Source organism: Poecilia reticulata, linkage group LG13 (genome assembly GCF_000633615.1).
Source record: "Poecilia reticulata strain Guanapo linkage group LG13, Guppy_female_1.0+MT, whole genome shotgun sequence".
NCBI classification, from domain to species: Eukaryota; Metazoa; Chordata; class Actinopteri; order Cyprinodontiformes; family Poeciliidae; genus Poecilia; species Poecilia reticulata.
In genome coordinates, this window is record NC_024343.1 from 24,809,196 (window position 1) to 24,831,914 (window position 22,719).

The window sequence follows — 22,719 nt, forward strand, 5'->3', positions numbered from 1 at the left end:
CAGAGCATTGCAAAGAACAATAACAATATTTTCTTTATTTTTGAAATAATATCAGATGCAGCAAACAAATATATTTATTTTTCAATCCAAGGTGGCTATATTTGAATAATTACATTCAGCCAAAAGAGGAAGAAAGGTATTAAAAAGAAGAAAAGAGACTGAAATTTGGACGGAGGTGAGGGGTAAGGAGATGTGTTTGACTGATGCAGATGGTGAAATGGATCCCTTGTAGTGTGGAAAACTACAATCAACTCAGGTCATCTTTCCTTTAACCCTGTTAGTGCCCACCTTGCCCTCTCTTAGGGGACTCTAGTATGGCTTTGCTCTCTGAACTCTCTATGGTAAGTCTTATTTTTGGTCATTTCAGTCTGATGTGAGTCAAACACAGACCGTGAATATCCGTCATTCACTTCCTGTTGCACTTTTTACTTACTCCTGGTTGTGTTGGCCAATTTTGACCCAATAATCGCTGATAGGGTGTGAGGAGAGCGGTCCCCCGGCCCATCTGCTTTGTTCTGAAATGGTAAGTCGGTTACAAGGTGATGGGGGCACTACCACCATGTGAATATTTATGCCGGCCTCCTGCTTCGCACTGTCTGACAGATGTTCTGATGTCTTTTTATAGCACTGGTTCCCTCAGCTGATGTCACACACACACACACACAGTCACACATATAGTGAATCTGGAGCACTTCTCTCTGATAAGTATCCAATGTCACTACTTGCCTGAAGCAACAAGCTAAAACTAATTGCCCAGGGACATTCTTGCAAGCAAGATGGAACATGTTAGGATAGAAAGACATGTGTCTCAATGAAGGGAATGAAGGGTTTCCTGTTGTTCTGGGCCACAAAATCTCAAACACTTTTTATACAGAGAGACAAGAACGAAATTAAAAGTTGGTGTGGAGTTTTCTGGGACAGCTGACCTCAAAAGCTGCCGCTTAGAAACTTGTGCTGGTGACGAGGGTCTGGGGAGAAAGTCGGGAGAGGAGAGAGCAGATGGATTGAAGGGGAAAAGGGAGAACAAAAAACGACAGAAGGGAGAGAGAGATACACGTCTCCTGAAGTTCAGTCGTTTTTGTAATTGCAGGCTAATTGCCTTTTGGCAAAGGTAGCACTAAGACGCCCATCTATTTACGTAATAAGCCCCCCTGTGTGGAAGGAAGGAGCAATAGACGGACAAAAAAAAAAGAGCTGGAGCAAAGGACAGAAACAAAGAAAGGCGGGATGGAAGAAGGGAAAATGACAGGATGGTGATGGAAGGATGGAGAAAAAACACATTCATCAGGCTGTCTGGTGTATCAACGGCACATCTTCTGCTTCTATCCATGTGAGTACAAACTGTTCTCTTGGTGATGAATAAACAGAGTCACAGTTCTCAGAAGTATAAGATCACAGCACATACATGTAGATGTGAGAAACACAGAAAGTCCAAGGTGCCCGTCTTTACTTGGAGAAGCCGCAAGGACATTCAGATAGACATGCAGAGAAAAAGCGTGCACAAGAGGCGCTCAGAGTGAGCTGATAAACAGAGGAGGAAAAAGGGGGACGGTTGTGAGACAATGGGACGGTCGCGTCACCGCGCTTGGACAAAAGCGCGAACTCGCTTCGCCAGCGTTGCCCGGCTTTTAATGTCAAGCAAAAGGACAATGATGTTGCAAGCTCTCATCACTGCATGGAGATACAACAGGATTTCCTGATGCCTCTGTCTAAGGGGTACATATTACTCTGATCCCTGTTTGGGGGGATGGGAGTTGAACTGTGGTCTTAGAGACACCGAGGAGGATGTGACGATAGTCATGCAGTTTGAGAGGTCAAAGGTGATGTATGAAAGGCACAGCTTCAATGGTTCCCCCTGAGTTTTCACGGTTTTGCCTAACTCTTAACACTAGCATTTGCTATTTTCTGTAAATGAGGCAATGTCAAACCTTAGTTTTAGTTTAATCCATCGAAACCAGAAAAAGTTAAGCCTCAAACAGGAGATGACCTACCCCAAAACATTGTTTTAAAGGGAATCGCTGCATTGGAGGGGATTTGGAATTAATTCACTGTGCAAGCTGGGAGCGCTTGCTGACATCTTACGAGACACAGTCGGACACACAGTTTCACAAAATCTCAAAATACAAACACACACATTGAGGCTTCTTTGAACAAAAAGCATAGAAGTGGGGATCAAGTCTGTGCTTGAATTATGTTGTACTGTAGAAAATGACGACTCACTCCAGGGTTTCTCTTGAACATATGCACACATGCAGGGTGAGAGTGAAAGAGGAGTGGTGCTTGTACATTTAGGCATGGGCCGGTAGCAGGTTCTCAAATGATAACCCTGGTTTCACAGTGTCATGATGTTTAAAAAAAGGATTTATACAAACATAGCAAGATTGAACCACTGTGATTTAAATAAATTTTAAAAAGCAACAATTTATTCCTACTATGGTAAAATAGCAATGTTAGTATAGTTAATATTACTACTTCATTTTGATACAAGTGCACAAACATTTATCAAATTTTAAATTATGTTAAATTATGTTTTCATGCCATCTAACTAAAATTAGTTGCATTGACCCTAAAGCACTAAACATAAATATGAGTTCTGCTAACTCACTATACTGTTGTAGCATTTAACATGAGCTAATGCTAATGAGCAAGAGCATTAAATTCAACCATATTGATACCATCATGTGTTGCAATGTATCGCCCTCAAAATGGTGAGATTTGTTGACCATTTTGAGGCTCAACAAATCTGAAAGTCAAATTTGTTGAGCCTGAAATGATTCAGACCACTTTATAGTTGCTGAGTATTGCTAACTCTGTTGCTGATTGACCACAGCAGGACTTTGGTCAGAAAATAGGGAGGACATCAGTTCACGGTAAGGCTGCAGACTGTAGCTCTACAGCAATTCGCTCCGGGTACAGAATAGACGCCATCTGCTGTCCTAGACGCCATCTGAACAGTCCTCCATCACAGGTGGAGGAATATGGAACGGTCTTCACCCACTTCAAAATAAGAACATGAATATAATCATTAACTACTTGAAGAATTTGTAACAGTCGATCACCAAATCTCGGATTTTATTCCAGAACAGTCAAATAAATTAGTGCTTCATGATTTATCTGGAAAGATTTACATAGGGGAAGCTAAGGGTACTAAATGTTTTCAAAGTTAACAAAAATGCTAAACAAAAAACATTTGCTTTGGAAATTTTCACTCGGTTTGACAAATACTATCTCAAGGTACTTTAATAATGATTTTAACCCATCCCAGAGAGTATCTCCATTTTAGAAGTTAATGTAGTGTCTAAATATCTAAGCTGTTAGTATCTGGTCTAAATACTAAATGCTAACAAGATGTTCATTTATATGACTTGTTATCAAGGTCTCTGAAGCAATTTATGGTGGTAAGCTACATTGTAGCCATAGCTACCATCGGGTCCTCTGACAACCACAAGTAGGCAAGGTGAGGAAAGTTTCCTGACTAAGGACACAATGACTGAAGCAGGGGGACCAGGATTTGAACCAGCAACTCAAATCACATCATTACACCAAAATCTCAATTTATAAATGGATAACTTTTATAAGGATTGAGGCAAATGAATGTCACTGAATGATTATTTGGCATTTTGTATGATTTATTAGATTTTTTGTTGTGGACCTCACAGATTTTTTATTCAAATTTTAAGCTTAGACTACCTAAACTTTAGCAGAAGTATGACAGAAACATTTAGCTGTTTTGAAAGTGTAACGTTTTGGTACCATCAACCAGCCCATGCCTACGTGCGTGTGGGAATGAATGCATCCATGCTCTGGTTCAATGGGATTTCCTGAGTTGCATGAAAGACATTTTCTCTCAGGTACATCAACATGGAGAGTATGAAGTAGGCTCTTAACGTGTCACATTACATGCCTTTTTGCAAGCATTATAGAAAGGGAGAGTACAGAATAAAAAGGCAAAGCTTTTCAAGAGTCAACATGAGAAGAAAAGATGAGTATTTAGAAGTTTTTAACCCTTGTGTTTAGAAATGGGGTCCAACCGACCCCACACACGTAAAACTTGCATCATTTGCCACAGTCCTCTACGTTTGCCTCAGTCCTCGCACACACAAGGGTTAAATAAACAAAAAAATAACAGAGCTCTTCATGAGGATCATGATAAATGGCAAAAAACCGTATCACAGTATCCTCTTTTGAAAAAAAAAACAAGAAAATTTCACATTTGTATTGTTTTTTGTTTTTTTTCCCAGTAGACTATATCACACAGTGATAACAAAGAACAGGAGAAATCTACAGCCACATTAGCTTCGTGCAAAGACCACATACACTGGCACGCCGCATAGGCAAGGAGATCAAAGCAAGACAACGCATACAAAAATATAGAAAAATCTCCAAATGCAACCCATCTCTGCACAGGAAAATAGGTTTCTGTCGCTTGTTGCCAAACATCCGTCGTTGAGGCGTCGCTTCGGGAACTCTCTCTTTTTGTGTTTCCAGTGTCCCTGCTGCGAGTTTTTCTTTTTCAAGAGCAAAGTTCAGGTTTCCTCCACAGAAAACACCGGGGAACACAGAGCGGCTGTTCATCAATATGCCAGCTGTCCATCATGATGATGACATGAACAACAACATGACTGATAGAAAACTAGTACATCAAAAGCATATCATTTCTGTCATATCATTTGGAACACATGAATTTTTTTTTAAATACATACCATTTCCTGTCACTTTGAAGACATTCCAGCATTTGCTCATAATTGACAGTGACAGGGTTAAATAGTTTGGCATACTCAGCAAGCCATGCCCAGAAGGATGCTATTTACTCTCTTGCAAAGGATGGGGGAAAGAGGTTAGGAGATGAGGGATGGGGTGAGGACAGGTGCCAGGGCCTGCTCACTCATGATAGAGAGACAGAGAGAGAGAGAGAGAGAGAGAGAGAGAGAGAGAGATGGGCAGGGGTGATACAGCACAGCTGAGATTACAAAAACGTGCTCGAGCCCAGGTCAGCCCATTGATTTCAGCACTTGCAAAAAACATGCAGATATAAGTCAGAGGTTTGGACTTTCGGTCGATCCGTCTGCCTGGAGCAGAGTCTTTTCACCGCACCGAAGAAGCCGAAAAACTGTGGGCGTCATACCCGAGAGTTAGTTCCTGGACTGACCGCGCCTAGTCCAGCCCTCGCCGTTCTCACACTGATGAAAAAGGATTGTTTGGACGCCTTCGAAACAAAAAAGTGTCAACACGTGGAATGGGGGCAAAGCACTTAACGGATGGAGAGGAGAGCTGAGATGCTGCGAGTATAAGGCAAAGACAGATGATTTACACATCATTCAAAAGGTTCAAACTGTTCAGACACCGTGACGAAGAGGGGAAAATGAAGAAGCCCCTCCCCAAATACTGAGATGAGAAAAAAAGGAGTCATTGGTTGTTCGGCTCTTCTGCTCTCTCCTCCAGTTCCTCCTCTTCCTCCTCCTCCTCGTCGAGGGAAACAACCCCTGAGGAGGCCACATCGGACACCCTCCTGTGTGGGTCGTAGTCAGGAGGATACTCCACCCCCTGGCCCTCCGCCTCCTCCTGGCACACAGTGCCTTCGTAGTCCTTGCAGGGGGTGTCATCATCCTCACCAGGTGACAGATACGTTTCAGAGTAAGACATAGAGTAGCAAGGAGAAACCTGACCTCCGTAGGACCTGCTGCCCCGCCCACCCCCACTCAAGCTGTGGAAGCCACAGTCTCCCCCACCAGGCCCACTATGTCCCACCCTCTGAAGTCGGGCCAGCAGCTCCTCCCCTCCGTGCAGCGCAGACAGGATCTTTGCAGCAAGTTCAGCTGCGTTGTTTTGGGCGTGATTACCGCGATGAGTCCTCAGATCGCGGAGCAGCGGGTGCTGCTCGTCGAGGCTGCAGAGGCTGGAGCAGAGCGTGTCCGGAGAGCCCGCCGTGGGGGAGGGCTCTCTGCTGCCACCGCCCTCGCCGATCCCTCCTCCGCTCTCGGAACAGGGCCTTCGCATGCCCAGGTGCTGGCAGAGCTGGCTGTGGATCAGGTCCTTTAAGTACGGCGGATAAGATGACAGTTCTAGAGAGAGCAACACAAACTGTAAGCATGAAGTCTTGAAAGAACAACAACAATGATACAGTAAAGAGGAAGTAAAGCTAGTTCCTTTTTTTGGGATGTTGCAATAAGAAATATGTATACCTATTAAGCTACTCCCAGAGAAGACTTTACAGAGGGTCTCAAACGCTAGTCTTCAAGAGACGGGAGTCCTGCAACTTTTAGATGTGTCCCTTGTCCTACACACAGGAATTAAATGGTGAAGCTGCCTCACTAGCATGCAGTCAAGCTCTACTGACCTGTGCTAATGAACTAGTATTGGAGGCAGGTGTGCTGAGGCAGGGAGACGTCTAAAAGGTGCAGCACTGGCCCTTGAGGACTGGAGTTTGAGACCATAAAATGCTGCAGCTTTTGGTCAAATGCACCTTTGTTTTCTTTGTATCTCAAGATTCACGTAAGGATTTCATGGAGATAAAAATCTTAGAATGAAAACAAAACGGCATTAAGAAGAAAGGGCTTTGCAAAAGCACTCACAACCTTTAAAATGGGAACAAGGCCTTTTATACTAATTCAAAATATCTATAATTTTAATAATAAAACACCTGGAGCCTTGAAAGGCAGCTGTGAAGTAAAACTGGAGCTTTAAGAGTTTTAGCAACTTGGCTTACATTTCCTCAAGAGTCTATTGTCATCACCCACAGGTCTGCATGCGTGAGATCCAACTAAATATGGTCTGCCAGAAGGTAAGAAGCTACTGGTGAATATATGAATGCTATTAACTGCAGTGCAGTGCATTGGCGGATGTGTGTAATGAAGATGAAAGCTCCGGTGCACACACTGCCGAGTGCCTTTATAACCCACTAACACACAATGCCCACACAGATGCTGCCTCTGCAGCAGAGGAAATGATATTAAACTTGCAGGAGGGCTATCAAATTGCGCAGACAAACAGAAAAATGTCAGGAGAGGATGAAAACTGGGGCACTGGGACAAAGAAAGACAAAGAGAGAGGGGGAAAGGAAAGAGATGGATATGGGAGAGGGTGTCTAATTCAGCTTTGAATCAATGAGGTTTGATTTAGCTGCTGTGTGCGTGTGTGTCTGTGTCTGTGTGCATGTGTGTGTGTGTATTTACCTGTGCTCTGCGTGGTGGGCTCGCTGGCAGGCAGAAAGTCTTCATCATATGAGTCATCATTGGACTCGTCGCCGTCCACAGAGGACCAGGCCCTCAGCTTAGCCTCGGCGATGGCAAACTGCTCTGCCACACCTGCAGACACACAAACGGCACACATGAGCTCGCACATGCACGCAGGGCAATTACACGGTTGGCATAGTAACAAGGAGGCTGCATTGTGCCTCGGCGTCATCTGCTGCCTGACTGACAGATCTGTGTGAGGTGCGGTGCACAATGTGGCATCAGAGTGGACACGCGACAGCATTCCCAATACAGTCGGGGTTCGTCAGCCGTCACCTGGCTGGTGCAGTTAAGATGGATGTCGCTTGGTGTTTAGTTGTGCTCCGTCAAGTTGAGACTGTGAGCTGGAGGAGGTACAGAGGAGAAGTGCCAGCTCAATCTGTGAGGGAAACGTCTGTGAAAAGAGCTAGATTTGTGTGTTTCTAGTTTCTATAAAGGTTTCATCTCTTGAATCCTTTCTAGAAAGCATTAAAAGTCACATCCAATGCAAAATCACAAGGCAGAGGAGTGAGGAGGAGGGTGAAACACAATTCCAAACCAACCTAAAAAAAACCCAAACAAAACTAAGTTATCAGTTGTAAAGGACATCAATGTGAATAATCCTACTGTCCCAGATCGGTCTGAACGTTTCATTAGTCTTTAGCTTAGAATTAAACATCAACTCCAAAGACCAGATTAAATAGATCAACTCTTTATTTTTGTTCCTAGAGAATCTCTGTCACTTAAACTAGGCTGACAAATCTATCAACTTAATGACTGCAGGTTTTACAGGAAGAGCGTCCATCACCAAATGATCTGGTTGTGTTAGGGCAAAACATTTACACCTTACAAGCACAAGCATGTCGTAGAAGTGGAAAGCCAAGAGAGGATGCATGTTTGTCTGTGTATATTTATTTATTGTGTAACTATGGCTCCCATGAATAGCCTTTAAGATCTGAGTGACCTATCTTCCCCAATCAGGAGCAGGAAGTCACTCACTTGTTTCCTTAATGTCACCCTGCTCCCCCTCCTTCCTCCTACCTGCTCTGTATTCGCCCCTGTTCTCCTCCATGTCATGCCTTCCTTTCAATCGTCTCCCTCTGTAAAATCCTCCATCGAATCACCTGGCTCTCGTGATTCCTCACGTTCTCTCTTTTTCTCCTCCCAGCAGTCTTTTGGACCTGTCGCTTTCCCCTGGTTTAGATTTTCCTCTCCTCAGGCTTCATCTCTTTATGTCTCCCTGTCGGTCTCTTCAGCTCAATGCTCAGTATTTTGCGCCGTTTCCCACAGGGAAAGAGATCGATGCTCCCATTCATCCCTCACTGTGGCTGGACCCTGAACCCTCCTCACAAACAGCAGCACATCCTCCCACAGACGGAGCTGAGCTGTGCAGGGTGAGCTTTAGATCTAGAAAGTAGCCATTCACATGCCGCTAACATTCATTTTAATGTCACCAATGCACACAACCAATACAAGGAATTTAATAGCAAAGAGTGGGCGCCCACATGAAACACACGTTTTGCAACTCTTACATGATAAAATGTAGGAGGTGTTTGGGATTGATACTATTTTTAATCCTGGTGTGTGAAGGAGTGGGTTTTCAACCCTATTCAGTTGTGACATATTGTGTTTGCAGGATAATATCCCAGCTTTCTTGGACTCAAATGTTTGGGAGAATAGTGGAAACACCAGGAGGGTTCACTGTTTTCAGCCAATCGATTTCCTGATCTGAACATTTTAAGACAGAGGGCCAGCAGTGTGGTGAGCCTGCAGACATCACATTATCAGCATCTTGCCGTCGTCAAAGAGAAAGCATTTTTCTCTTTCATTTCACTGACATGGCTGACAGTTGAAATAAAAACATAAACCGTTTTTAGCTCAGATAGGAATGCCAACAAATATTTACAGTATTATTACCAAATGTCACAAAATGAGAGAGAAAACTGCTCGTCAAATTTCCCATTACTTCTTAAATATTTGGCCTTCAAAACTGTTTGACTAATATTTAGGTTATCAACAAGCATCAACAAGTCTTACGCATCATAGGTTTATGGTAAACACAATATTTTCATTCAATTGATCACTGCCTATTTTTGCAGCATTTGGAAAGTTGTTGCTTTTCTAGTTGATTTAAATGCAACTGGGTTACGTTGTACATTTGTAATTGTTGATGCAGACACCACGACACCATAAAACTGGCATCTTTACTCAATATACTACCTGCAGTTTCCTGGCTGTGTCAGTCACTGCATATCTGCCTCTTTCATTCATCTCTTCATTCATACAAAGTGTAGAGTAGAAGATGTATTTGTCTCAGTGTTTCAGCAGAACATCACCCTCTGCATATTCAGTTCCCTGGTTGCCTCCTACACAGACACTCACAAACAGTACACCAGAGTGTGTTCTGGCTCACTCACTCACTCACACACACACACACACACACACACACACACACACGCACACGCACACACACACACACACACACACACACACGCACACACACACAAACACACCAAACACTTATCACATTTTTGCACATGTTGACTTTATTCTGTAACTTGAACACGAATGTTCACTCGCCGTCACGCCATCGGTGGATTGCAACTTGACAAAAATAATAAGAGTCAGCGCCACTGGCAGCAACTTAATGAAGTGGGCGCCACTGATGAAGCAAAGCGAAGAGACGGCTCTGTGCAGTTCCCATGCAAACATAACACCAGACCATGAAGAGTACTGGTGTCATTTTCTGCACAAATCATGATACTCTCAGGATACGACTTCATAAAAAAAGAATTTATTAAGCCTTTTAGATGTCAGGATATTTTCAATAAAAACTTATGAGCTAAGTAAAAATATTTTGTCGCTGCATCTTTCAGGACAGTGATGAAAAACAAATGTCTAAATCAACACAGAAATGTTTCGCCACTATAAAATCAAGCTTTCGCCATGGACATTTTTGTCCTGAGACATAAATACTACAGAAAACCTGTGAGTTGAGCTGAAGTGATGAGAGCACAACAGAGGATGTCAAGAAAGATTGTGAAGAATAGTCAAAGAGCCTGAAATGGCATTGAAGAAAAATACATCTAAGTGCGTAGTGGTGCCAATAATTGGACCACCAGTCGTTTTATTGAGCAATTATGACTTAAAATGGGATTTTTCACCTACTACTGAACAAATACACTTGAATTAATGGATACATTTTGAGATTACACTTTTTATACTATACATCTTTACCAAAGCAGCAATAAATGTCCTTACGTCTGTGAGGGGAGAATAATAATAACAGTTGATAAATGTGTTAAGAGAGGGGCCTAAAGGAGCAGAGATGTCCTGTGGATGATTATACCCTAAAGATTAAAGCACAAGGGAGCAGAACAGAGAAGGCATAGGGGAAAATTGCTCAGTCACGGCAGCACTAGCCAGGGGCAAAACCTTACTGTGCAAATTAACCTTGAGAGTCTGCATTGCAGGGACAGAGCAAAAGAACGGATAGAGAGCAGACGGCAAGTGACAACGACTGAAAAAGAGGTATTACAGAGGGCAAAAAGGAGCATTACAGGGAGGGACAGCGTAGGTAGAAGAGCACAAAGATGAAATAATGAACAGAAAGGGCAGGAGGGATGAAAGAAAAGCCAGAGACGAGGTTAGTCGGTAGCAGAAAGAGGACACAGATGTGCTCTAAGTGAGTGCTTTCAAAGATAAACAAATCTTACACAGTCTGAAGAGAGGGAAGAGTTAGGGTGAGAAAAATTCAATAAAGTCATTCTTTAAAAAAAATGTGTAAAACGCATGTTTGTTCTTTTTCTTGGAGTGAAATTAATGGAGTGAAAAGTCATTAGGTGGCAACACTTTCTTTGAATGTTTAACATGAAGGCCAGAATGCACACGTGCAAAAGTCATCCCCAACACGCTGATAATGCAGATTTATATATGTGTTGCATAACATCTTAAACTATCCATGAAAAATAAGATATTTTATATAACCATTTATACAAGTCAAAAGCTTAACATTCACAAGTGAGAGTGAAGTAGAGATGTAAAATAATTGCGAAAAAGGTTGGAATTGGAGCGTTGTGCGTCACTGACAATATTTAAATGATGCTTCCAACACTTCCTACCTCATTATCAGTGCTTCTTTCAATCAATCAATCAATCAATCAATCAATCAATCAATCAATCAATCAATCAATCAATCAATCAATCAATCAATCAATCAATCAATCAATCAATCTCTATTCCAGACACAAAAAAGGTCCATAGTAAAAAGGTAAAAACAAATCCACTAACAAACTGTGTGACAGTTATCAGACTAGATAAATAATTGAATGACAAATAATGGCATTTCTCATATGTTGAAATCACACTGATGAGTCGTTTCTACTGCCTGTTCGTTGCAGGTCCTGAAGATGTCACATAATAAAATCTGTGAAGTACTGTAAAGTAAAGCTGTCAAATACTGCATGCTGCAGATTATGTCAAGCAAATATTATGATCATTCAAGATGTATTGACAGGAAATAGCAATGCAGCAGAGGTTTATGTTAACATGTAATGTCCGTGTGTTTCAACCGATTCTACAAAGTCACATGACTCTGCTGAGATGTGAATCAGGCTGAGATCCAATAACAGTAATATGCAGGCAAGCCAATCAGATAGTGATCAGTTTACTTTGATTTCTACAAGCGTCGACCTTTACAACATTAATTTAGACTAATTCATTCATTAGATAGATTTAAATGTGTTAAAATGTTTTCAGTGCAATGAACTGGATTTCTTTGTCATACCTTTGTATCTGCATATTTCTGGTAGGACCGTAAATCAGGTGCACAAGCGACATTTGATAAACTATTGTTGTGTGCAGGTTGTGCAAAAGCCTGTTACTGAAACTACTCCAACCTAAAATACCATCTCCATGCAAAACATTTGGGAGTAAACACAGACGTCTCGAATGCTAATGTCAGCATCCACAGTCCATATTTCTAAAGAAGAATTTTCTCAAAAAAGTTAAATAAATGATCAGGGATCCCTGAAGCATTTTGCACCAATCTGATCGCCGAATAACTTAAATAACAGATTAAAAACAAACGTCTTTGTTGCTGAGCTCATGTGTATATATTCGATAATTTAGCAACATGAAGGAGGTTTTAAATGAAAATATTGCTTATTTTGTCAAGATATAGTTTTCAATTAAAATGCAGTTAGTTTTGATTTATTAGTTAATAACAGTCCCTGCAATTAACTTGATTAAAATTTTTTATCACTAAATTAAAAATTTGTGTTTTTTTCTTTCAGAAATGGCACCTAAGTACATATTTATTAGACATATTTCCACATAATTGTTAAAAGAACCTTAGCATCGTTAAGGTCACCAAGAGTTTATTTTTTGTAAATAACTCTTCTACCATCCACCAAATAATAAACATAAAGATTACCAGCAGCGAAGCGTGCTTCTTGCTCTCCCTCAGTGAGATCAGAATAAGAGTTGAAGTCTGACTCCAGAGCTGCCGGAGTGTCCATGGGCTTGCACCATCCCTTCCACTCTATCAGATGGGCCACTCTGCCCTGCGCCATGGCTGTAGGCTTCGTCACATGGTCCTTGACCACCTGCGAAATACCTGAAGGACACATATATCAGGAGTTATTCTAAATCAGGTCCAGTACGTGCATGCAGAGTACATTTGAGTGTATTACAGCAAGTTGTTTTTATGAACCGTTGCACTTACCATGCAGAGAAGATCGCGCTAGAGCAGCAATCTCTTGAATGGTAAGAGCTCTTCTGGATTTTGGTAGCATTTCAATGGTGTCATCAACATTCACCTGAAATGAAGAGAAATAAATGAGTGGGCCTTGAACTCGCTCAGGAGCTCAGCAGAAATGTGAGCCACATCTCAATACATCCTGCCCTGACTCAGAGGAAAACCCTCTGCTGCCTGTTTGGTGCAAAGGAGAATCCTGTTGCTAAAGCAGCAGGCACACTTTAATGTTCTTTAAAAACTCAGGAATTTTTCTTCCCCGTCCACAAATACACACACTTTCACACACACACACACACACATACAATCTTGATAAGTGCAGGGACACATTCCTGCTTATTTGTATTGCTTTGTGAATGCAGTTCTTTGCAATGACGTTCAAACCACTTGTATATTTACACATTTTATAAGAGTGGAATGTGACACAGTTATGTGATCCATAAATACAAAGTAATAAATCCTGCCATCATTGTAAAGCAATACCTGTCAGCTTAGCTAGATTTTGTAGAAATCTCAAATTGACTTGAGTCTGGACTTTGACTGGACCATTCTAACACACTAATGCACATTAATTAAGAATATTGCTTTGTAGCTTGAGCTGCATTGTCTTGCAATTACCTCCATCCATCTCCCTATTAATTCTGATTGTAGAAAAGAACCGTCAGAGCAAGATTCTGCCACCACCACGTTTCAGTATTAGTTTTCCACTGTTTTCATGTAGAGCATCATCCTCTGCATATTTTCTGTGCTGCCTGTGATCGTGGCAGAAGGCTCGCCGGTCTTCCATGAAGGCTAGATTGACCATTGGCGTCTTGCCTGTCTGCTGTGTGCCTTGGTCTTCATGGTGCTGTTTGTTCTCTAACAAAAGGTGGACTCCATTTACTAAATAGATGACATCTAATCTACGTTAGTTGCACTGAATTCTGTTTAGATGCACAAGAGTGGAGTGGACTGAATAAAAATACATTTAATATAAGAGCTTAATATGTTGAAAACATCAAGAGATATACTTAGATGTATAATTGTATATAATTTGATGTGAAACCGCAAATATTCATCAATGGGTAGAGGCCATTGGTGCCACATGTTTTCTTAGACTGTAGACTAATTAGCAAACCTGCAGTTAGTTAAGGTAACAGTGATCATCCATTACAAATTGTCGTTATGTTATACAAATGCACACGTGAAAGGCCAGCAAAGCATAAAAAGGGCCCGCGGTGACATAGATTGGTTTATTTTTGCACACTATCCACACCCTGCTGCCATCCATGCAAACTGATTGGAACTAAATGGGTCTGGCGATTAAAACGGCATAAAAGAAAAGGATACAGCTACAGCTTAGCATCCAAACACTGTCTCACAAAGAATTCAAGATAAGCAGACAGGAGACAAAAGACTGACGCCATCCATCACTCCCGCCAGGCCTTGAGCTCTGTAAAGTCAAACCACAGAAGGAGTATCGGGTGTTGACGAGTTTCTTTGTCTGCCAACTCTAAATGGACGCACCTGTCCTCATGTGAGGGATGGACACATCAACAGTCAAAAGCCCTTTTCTAAGCGGACTCTTTCGTGTCATTAATGTGGGTCAATGCAGTCAGGCAGGGTGAATGATGTGACGGCTACGTGGAAAAATATTTCCACAAGCAGTAGCCGTGTTTATTTGTGGCAGCTTTTTCTGCAGCGGGCAGAAATTCGAAAAGCTACCAGAAAAATCTGAAGGTCAAAAGGAAGGAAAGGAAATAAAGTCTGGAAATATAAATAACTTTCTGAATCTGGGAAACACTAAATTCACCCTCCTGGAGTTCTCCAGACTATAACATAGAAGTCCAGATGTCTGAGTTTATTTGAAAGGAACATTCCTCAACTACTAAACTCCTCACAGAGTTAACTTTAAAACTGTTGAGTCACTCTGAAGTTAAATCCCATTCCCTACCATTCTCATTAACAGTCACCGCCGGCTGCACAGCGCATTTCATTTGCAGACACAAGACACAAATAATCAACTCAGGTCATCAAAGGCGCCACCCTGTCTTTGACCTTTCAATTCCTCCTAATAAAAACAAAACGGCGGCCTGAATAACAAACAACTAGCAGAATGCTCTTGAAGAAAACCCCTACACCATTAATGGGGATCCCAAGCTTGAGATTGTATCGCCTGCTGCCCAGAGGCGGGATAATCCTCTTGTGCCGCAGAGCAGCTCGCACATCTGAGGGGAGGATAATCTGGAGGAGACGTGACACGTAGCCGGGAGGAGTTTGGGGATGATATATTCTGCTTGGTCTTTTTTGAAAATTAAGGCTGCACTACTTAATGTTGTGTACCCTTAACAGAGTATATTTTATTTGTTTTCAAGGTGTACAGCTGAAGAAAAAAACCCAAAACATTTTCACTGTGTTGTATGGTATTAATGGAAACCCGCTGTCTTTTTCTGGCAATCGCATCAACATTTTTCATCCCTTTTTGTTTTTACAACAGAGCAAGACGAGATCAAGACCACAGAGCATAATTGGAAACAAGTATCTCACAGTTTGCAGGAAACCTGTGATCATGAAGTTTAATATACACATGAAGGACTATATAGACGTATGAATTATTTAAGGTGAGCAGAACCCTGAGCTCGTGGGTCATCTTTCTTTGGCTGACTCTGCTCTTCCTTCGATTCCCTCCCACCGCTGCTTCTCCCACTGCCCTACTGAACTGCAGAGCGACCAGAGAGGGAAACACATGGGCTGCACTCAGCAGATACAGTGCTACAGCAAATGCAGTGCGTCTATTAACACTGAATTCTCATGTTAATAATTAGATATGGTGGAAATGAAACTGTCTCTGCCATTAGAACCTCAAAATTCAGCATTTGTCTTTAAGCCACTATTCACAGAAGAAGAATCTATTGAGAGGTTAAATATTAGTGCGGCAGTCCACAGGCCATGAAGGGGACACAAAACTGAAAAACATTCGACTTTTTGACCAAAATGCAAAGCACTCTATGCAAATCTAACACTGCATATCGCTGTGGACATTCTCACTGTGAAACACAGAGGTGGCTTTATTATGCTTTGGGGTTTCTTTCAGCCTGTGGCTTCAACAGCATCTTACAAACTGTTATTGTGACAGACAATAACAGTTTGTTATTGTCTGTCACAATAACACATTTTGCTGGATGATAGATTGCCCTGGTAATTACTGCAATGATTGATTATATTGTTATTTGAGACCATTTTCAAGTAATAGCTGGCTAATGGCATAATTGCTTATTGCGACAGGCTTATTTGTAATCAGGCAAAATATGAAAAAAGTTCTTGGGATATGGAAAGTTTTGTAACTTTCCATATCGCTGTGGAAAGTTACATATCTTGTAACTTTCCAAGATGGACAACAGATGGACAAGTGAGTAAAAAAAGTCTTTCATAAATAATAAATTCTCAATATGGCTTTCACATAAATAACTTATGATACAGTAAACAATTAACAGTTTGGATAGGGACTGAAAAGAAGGAGATTGGTTTTTTTTAAATTATTATTTTAATTATTTTCCCAAGTTCTGCAGTTTTAATTAGTGAAACATTCTCTGGCTTCCTATTCAGCAAATATCAACTGTGAGAGAAACAGCAATGCTTCTTTATCCAGAGGCCCTTTCTCCTGCTGTAGGGAACCACTATTTGGAAGCCATTATGCCCAACCATCTGAGAAGGAGAGCCACAAACGCCCGCATGCAGATATCTGTTTCACACTGTGGAACGTAATGGGAGGATCTTTATTCACCAGCACATTTCTAGGATTCTCTCCATTTTTCTCTACCCTCTCAAACCCTCCCCCTCCTTCTCTTAACTTTCCCACAATTGGAACATTTCTATGGCAACCAGTCACCGTGGAACAATTCCTCTCTGCACGCATGTGTGGCTGATGTGCTGATGACGTCGCAGACTCGAAACGTCGGCGGACGACCGACCGCTGCAGCTGCTGCTCTCTGTGAGATCAGAGATCCTGGGAGGAGACGTGCATTGTGTGGGAAACAATCAGCCGTCAGAATGCATCGTTACATCAAGGACGCAGCATGTCTGTCTAGGATTCAGGGAAATGGGAGGCATTACAGAGGGCCACCCTCTGCTGTGATGCAGGGAGCTCAGCAGTCTAGCCAACTCCTCTTTCACAGAGGCCAGTGTTCAATAGCGTATCTCCTCTCCTTTCCAGAAGGAGGCAGAGGCTGGATGTATGTTCCTAATGGATCTCTTAAGCGTTACTAATCGCCGCCTGGCTGGCTCGCTGCACTACGTCAGACTCACAGATGGTGTGCAAAGATAAAAGGGACAGGTGGAGACATGATCATTTATACAATCATCATCACCATCTCTGTGCCGGCGATAAGCAGTCGTCTATGATCTACCACATGCAATTAAAGAGATGTAGAACTGTGGGGTGAAATGCCCCCATGATTGCCGATGAAATCACTCCGTTTATCTACAGTGTTGGGATTTATTGATTTCTTCTACCAATGTAAGTGTTTCAAATAGTCAAACAAACTTTTGTGTCAAAGATTTTGCTTATTAAGGGTAAAAAAGCAATTCAAAACAAACTGACCCATATGAAAAAGTAATCGCTCTGCTAAACCTAGTAACTGGTTGAGCCATCATTGGTAGAAACAACTCCCATCTAGTGTTTGCGATAACTGGCAGTGAATCTTTTTCACTGTGAAAAGTTTCAACCCACTCCTCTTTGCAGAATTGTTATAATTCATCCCCAATGTTTTGGGGCAACATGTTTATTATCCTCGTCTATTTTAATACAGAATCATTGATGCTGAGCTTTAATGAGCACAGTAAGGCCTGCAGTGCTTCAAAGGTTCTTGTTTCTGGGAGCTGCTGGAGAAGTTGTCAACATGATCTCCTGGGAAGGTTTACCATTGTCACGTGTTTACACCACTTTTCAGTAGCAGCTCTCACTGGAGTCCCGAAAGCTTAGAAACAGCTTTGGGACTCTTTCCAGGCTGATAAAATATCAATCAGGGCATTGGAGCAGACCACATGCCTCCTAAACACAACTCRAGTTAAATTGACTCTTGTGACAAAGAAAGCTACATCACACTTAAATCCTCATATTAAAAAATAATTGTTAATTATGCTAGATGGAAAATAAATAACTAGGAATCAACTGGTTCATGTTAATGAAAAGCAATAAAAGGGAAAGTGAACCCCAGGCTAAGATGCATTTTCTAAACTTGGATGGCTTCGTTAATAAGGTAATTATTCAATTTGGAAGGTTGGGAAAATAATTTCCCCTTCATACAGAGAGACTCTCAGCTTTGGTTACAGCTAATCTGGAGTAGAATATAATAAACTATATAGCAAATAGGGTTCAAATCAGATACAGTCTTTGTCATCCAAACGTATTCACACGTTTGCCATCCAAACGTGTGATGGCAAACGTGCCATCACAGAATTTGTTTTATATTCTGTATTTAATGGGACTTTAGAACAAGAAAAGAAAACATGGAAGAAGGAGTTTTGGTCTAATTAGACAATAATTACACTTTATAGCCTACTTGCAAAATTTTGAGTGAGGGAAAACTAAAATTGCAAATCGACAATGAACACACAACATCCTCACATTCAAACATGGACAGCATTACCTCTGCATGAGTTTATAAGAAGGTGGATGGGGACAAAGAGAGAAAATCTGAATCTGTAAAAAAACGTTTCTGCAAATTATTGACTGGGAAGGACTGTCACATTATAGATGATGATTAATCAGCATTGTGGAAAGCCAATGTATGTGGGTTTTTTTCCACGTCACAAATATGCATTATTTTTTGTGGCTTTATCAATTTATAAAAATCAACAAAATACATTTTGCAGCGTCGTAGTGGAACTAGTTAGCTTAAATTAGCTGCCCTTGTCAAGTTCATGGTCTGTAGAACCACACTAAATGTAAAGTCTGACTTCGATTAAAGAGAGAATTCAGGGCACCTCGCTGAAGTCCAGAGCACCTAGAGGTGCACCGAGTATCAGTCTGCGCGCCATGCAGGTCCGCGTGCTCCCCAGGAGCCTGACATCAGACATGGAGCTGGACGCGCTCCAGTCCACACGCAACGAACCATCAACCGCCACTGTCAGGAGGAAGAGAGCCACGTGAAGGTCACAGCAAGCACGTGGTTTAAAACTCATAGTGGCTCTGGACTTCATTCTCGCTCCAAAACCTAATTAAGGTCTGCATTTAAGGATTGGAATAGCACTTTAAGGTACTCAGAGGGTTCATAGTTTTCAGATATTTTTTTAAATTGGAGCAAGAATCAGCCATCCATGAGTTTTAAGCTAACCGTATGTACTGCTTTAGAAAAATGCTTTAAACTCCATGCCTCCATCAGGAACTCAGGGCAGTCAAAGCAACGACCAAAATGTAGCCTGATGGTGTCTTATCTCACTACAGTCTCACTGCAGTCCCTCCGAAGCAAACCGTTCACCAACTACTTGACACGATAGTGGATAAAACATTTTGTTTCAATCAGCTATTGTCTGTTTTAAATGAGGAATCGGATTGGGTATTGGGAAGATATCAGTAGATTGTATCATTTTTACACTGTAGACACGTGCAAAACCTGTTCAGGTTGGTTGTTTCAGAAAACTCTTCATGTGGTTCTGAAATGTAGCATTCTGTATGTGTAGCTGGTCATAAGTTGAAGGACGCTTATTATTGCAGCTTTTCTAGCAGAGACTGTGGGCTGTGTAGTGAGATAATTTGCTGAAGGGTGACTTCCATGCACCTTTTAAACCATGCTGTTCATGCGTTAAGCACCTTGACCTTTTCTTCTTTATAATCAAACGGTTTTTTAAAAGTGGGAGTTGTTTGAAGTAAATATTTGTCTGCTATAAGCAATATGACAGATTCTTTCAAAAGGAGAGGGAGCTTCTACTGAAAACTTCACAGAGTCTTCACTGAAAATATCCAAAGCATCCGTTGACCTTTAGGAGCGCACATTTCTTGTTAGTCCAATTCTTCCTGCAAACATCACGTAACAACCAACAGGTTTAAAACATCACTTTAATTAGGGCTGACTACATGAGTCAGTATCGTGTCGATGTGACACAATCCACAGTAGACCTATGAGTGCTGATCCACTGCACACTAAGAATCAAGTTTCCCATCCGCTGAGCATTTCAGCACCTGGACAGCTCCCATAGGCCACATGCTCACGCTGCCTCCGGCCTCCGCGCTCACCCTCATCAAATCAGATTTGSAGAAAAACAAGATTAGGAGAGGTGGGGCTCTAAATGTCAGTGCCTGGCTCTCCTTTCCAGCCCCTCTGCAGGCAGCCGTTTCTGGTTACTGTCTGTGAAAAGAACAACTCGCTCCATTAGCCACCAGCACCCATCTCAAACACTGATGACGGATCGCTCAGCCAATCCCTGCAMCCCCCTCTCCTGTCTGGTCAAAGACTTGCCATTTAGCTCCATCAGCTCAGGTTGCCCACCTGGAGGATTCAATATGTGCMATTTAACTGGGTGTGATGAGATCCGTTGCCTGGGGGTGTATTGTGTTGAATCTAGGCCATCTCAATGAAAGTAATTGTGACGAGTGAGAGACACTCACATGTTTTCTGCAGCAGTTTTCAAAAACCTGGTGGTCACTGGCGATACCACTTACCCCTTTACAGACACAGATATATTCACTAGTGAGAATCAATAAGAGGCTTGATATAATTTTTTTTTTATAATGTAGCACCAAAATATTTAGGGAGAAAAACAGCCTTTAATTTAAGCAGTGCAGAAATCACAGATTTTGACAAACTCACCCGTTTCTCATCTCTAAAAAATATCTTTAAAATAAGTGGAGCTGAAGCATTTTCAATTTCTTCTTTTAAGCAGGTTCTACTAACTCCTTGAATTCCCATTTCCTAAGGTATAAATAGGACGTGACACAGTGGCCGATGCATTTTAGCCACTGGCTGCTGGCTGGACAACTGCTTATATTCATCTTGTCACCATGGACTGTCAGCACAATGCTAAGCAAAGTAAACAAACCTCAACAGCTGCAGCAAAAATGGCATCCCAGGGTCTCCATAACAACCATCACACAGTGTCTACATGAAAACCAGTTGCACAAGAAGACATTTTCTGTCCTACCATCATAAACATAAACATGTGGAGTTTGATCAATTCCACTCCTTACTAGTAAACTGATCAGAACATAGAGCCAAATGGACACAGAAATGGTTCCACAAAGTCAACATTCTTCCTTGGCCAAAGCGGTCTGAAGACTTCAATCCTACAGAAAACCTGTAGGGGGAGCTGGTGAGCAGGGACTGTAAAAGGCTAAATATCCTTATTCTATCCAGATAACAAAAAGGTATTGACAAAGAACTGATAATTATGTATCAACTGTGACTTGGTTAAAAATATTTTTTTAATATTGGATTTGTTCCTGCAACTTAATTTAATGTAATAAAATCTAATTGATGATTTTTCAACTTTTTAATTTTTTTCGAGGATTTCCTTCTGCAATAAACAATGAATCTATTTTAAGGATTTCTCCACATCTTTAAAAAGAGACCAAACACTTCTTTGAGTCTCTGACATGTTATGCGCAACAAGCTGTATGAAAGATGCACGAATTTCTCACGAATCTCCAGCGGAGCGGACGGAGGTCGGTTTCTACCGATATTCCGCCAGAACCAGGATGTGCTTTAAGCTCCCGGGGTTGTGGATCATTGATCAGAATAAATCGAAGGGATCGTGCGGTATTTTGATCAAACGGGCCTCCAACTGAAATGGACACATTTGTAAATAACCTCGTTCTTCTGAGTGACGTTTGCAGCTGTGAAGTAAAATTAGTGGTCTTGATTTTTGATGTCAGTTGCGCTCCTGGAGAAGCGCTTCTTCTTTACGTGTAGTTTCCGTTGTCGTGGAAACTGCAGGAAGGGAGACCTCGGCTCGGCCGTGACGCCATCCCTTCCTCTTTTTCTGTTTTTTCCCTCCTGTCCTTTGCACTTGTTGGGCTATCAACCCCACTAGAAGTAGCTATAAGGCGGTAGAGTGATCCTATCACACATGCAGAGCAGCAAACAGGTGGCTGCTGTTCGCTGCCAGGCTGCATTGAGACGTGCGAGCGCCGGGACTGCTGCTCGGTCTGGGTTTCTGAGACTGATGGACACGTCCTTTACGCACTCCGTGACAAGGAGACGCGGAGAAAGGGTGTCACAATCTCCATCATGGGTGTGATCAGTTTGGATTAAAAGGTTGTAGGCAATTAAAGGTCGCAGGAAAATTAGAGAGAAAACAACGTTTGTGTTTGTTTATTATGAGACAGGAGCCATGGATCGATGATGTGGGTCGAGTCTGATGTCTGATTTCACGCGTGGAAGACAGGCGTCATAGTCTGGGTCTGGGTGACACAGACAAAGGTCCGCGGAGAAACTGAGAGCAAACTGGGGTCTCGTTCCTGGCAACCTTCACCCAGTAGCTGCATAAATGCTGATAAAATTATGATATTTTAAAGGTACTTAACTTGAACTCCTGGAACAACCGAGAGCGTTTCTAGTCATATAAAAGTMTCCGAGGATTTTGCGTCAACGAAGGAGCAAAGAAAAAAAAAAGAAGCGTGGTCCTACCTTACAGCTAAACTGGGTCAGCGCGGTCAGAACCATGGTGTCAGGAAGCGCCTTTCACGAGCCTAACAGCCGTTTAAACAGTGAATCCATCCATGGTGTCAGCAGCCCCTCATACCTCAGTGTGTGTGTGCGCTTCTCACTAGCGGGCTCC

At 41.9% G+C, this 22,719-nt stretch overlaps 1 protein-coding gene across 5 annotated transcripts in view; it reads right to left on the reverse strand.

Moving 5' to 3' along the window:
- Positions 1-15: 15 nt before the first annotated feature.
- fam131ab (family with sequence similarity 131 member Ab) overlaps positions 16-22,719 on the reverse strand; it is a 24,883-nt gene continuing 2,179 nt past the window's right edge. For 2 of the 5 annotated variants that reach the window (XM_008426188.2, XM_017308227.1), the window contains 5 exons: positions 18,931-19,070; positions 12,937-13,030; positions 12,646-12,828; positions 7,173-7,304; positions 16-6,062 (listed from right to left, as the gene is read on the reverse strand). In XM_008426188.2, the coding sequence (XP_008424410.1) occupies positions 5,407-6,062; positions 7,173-7,304; positions 12,646-12,828; positions 12,937-13,030; positions 18,931-19,023 (1,158 nt within the window). In that variant the 5' untranslated portion in view covers positions 19,024-19,070 and the 3' untranslated portion in view covers positions 16-5,406. Of the gene's footprint in view, positions 6,063-7,172; positions 7,305-12,645; positions 12,829-12,936; positions 13,031-18,930; positions 19,071-22,568; positions 22,714-22,719 lie in introns of those variants that run through there. The other 3 variants (XM_008426187.1, XM_008426189.1, XM_008426190.2) reach the window with 3 other exon arrangements.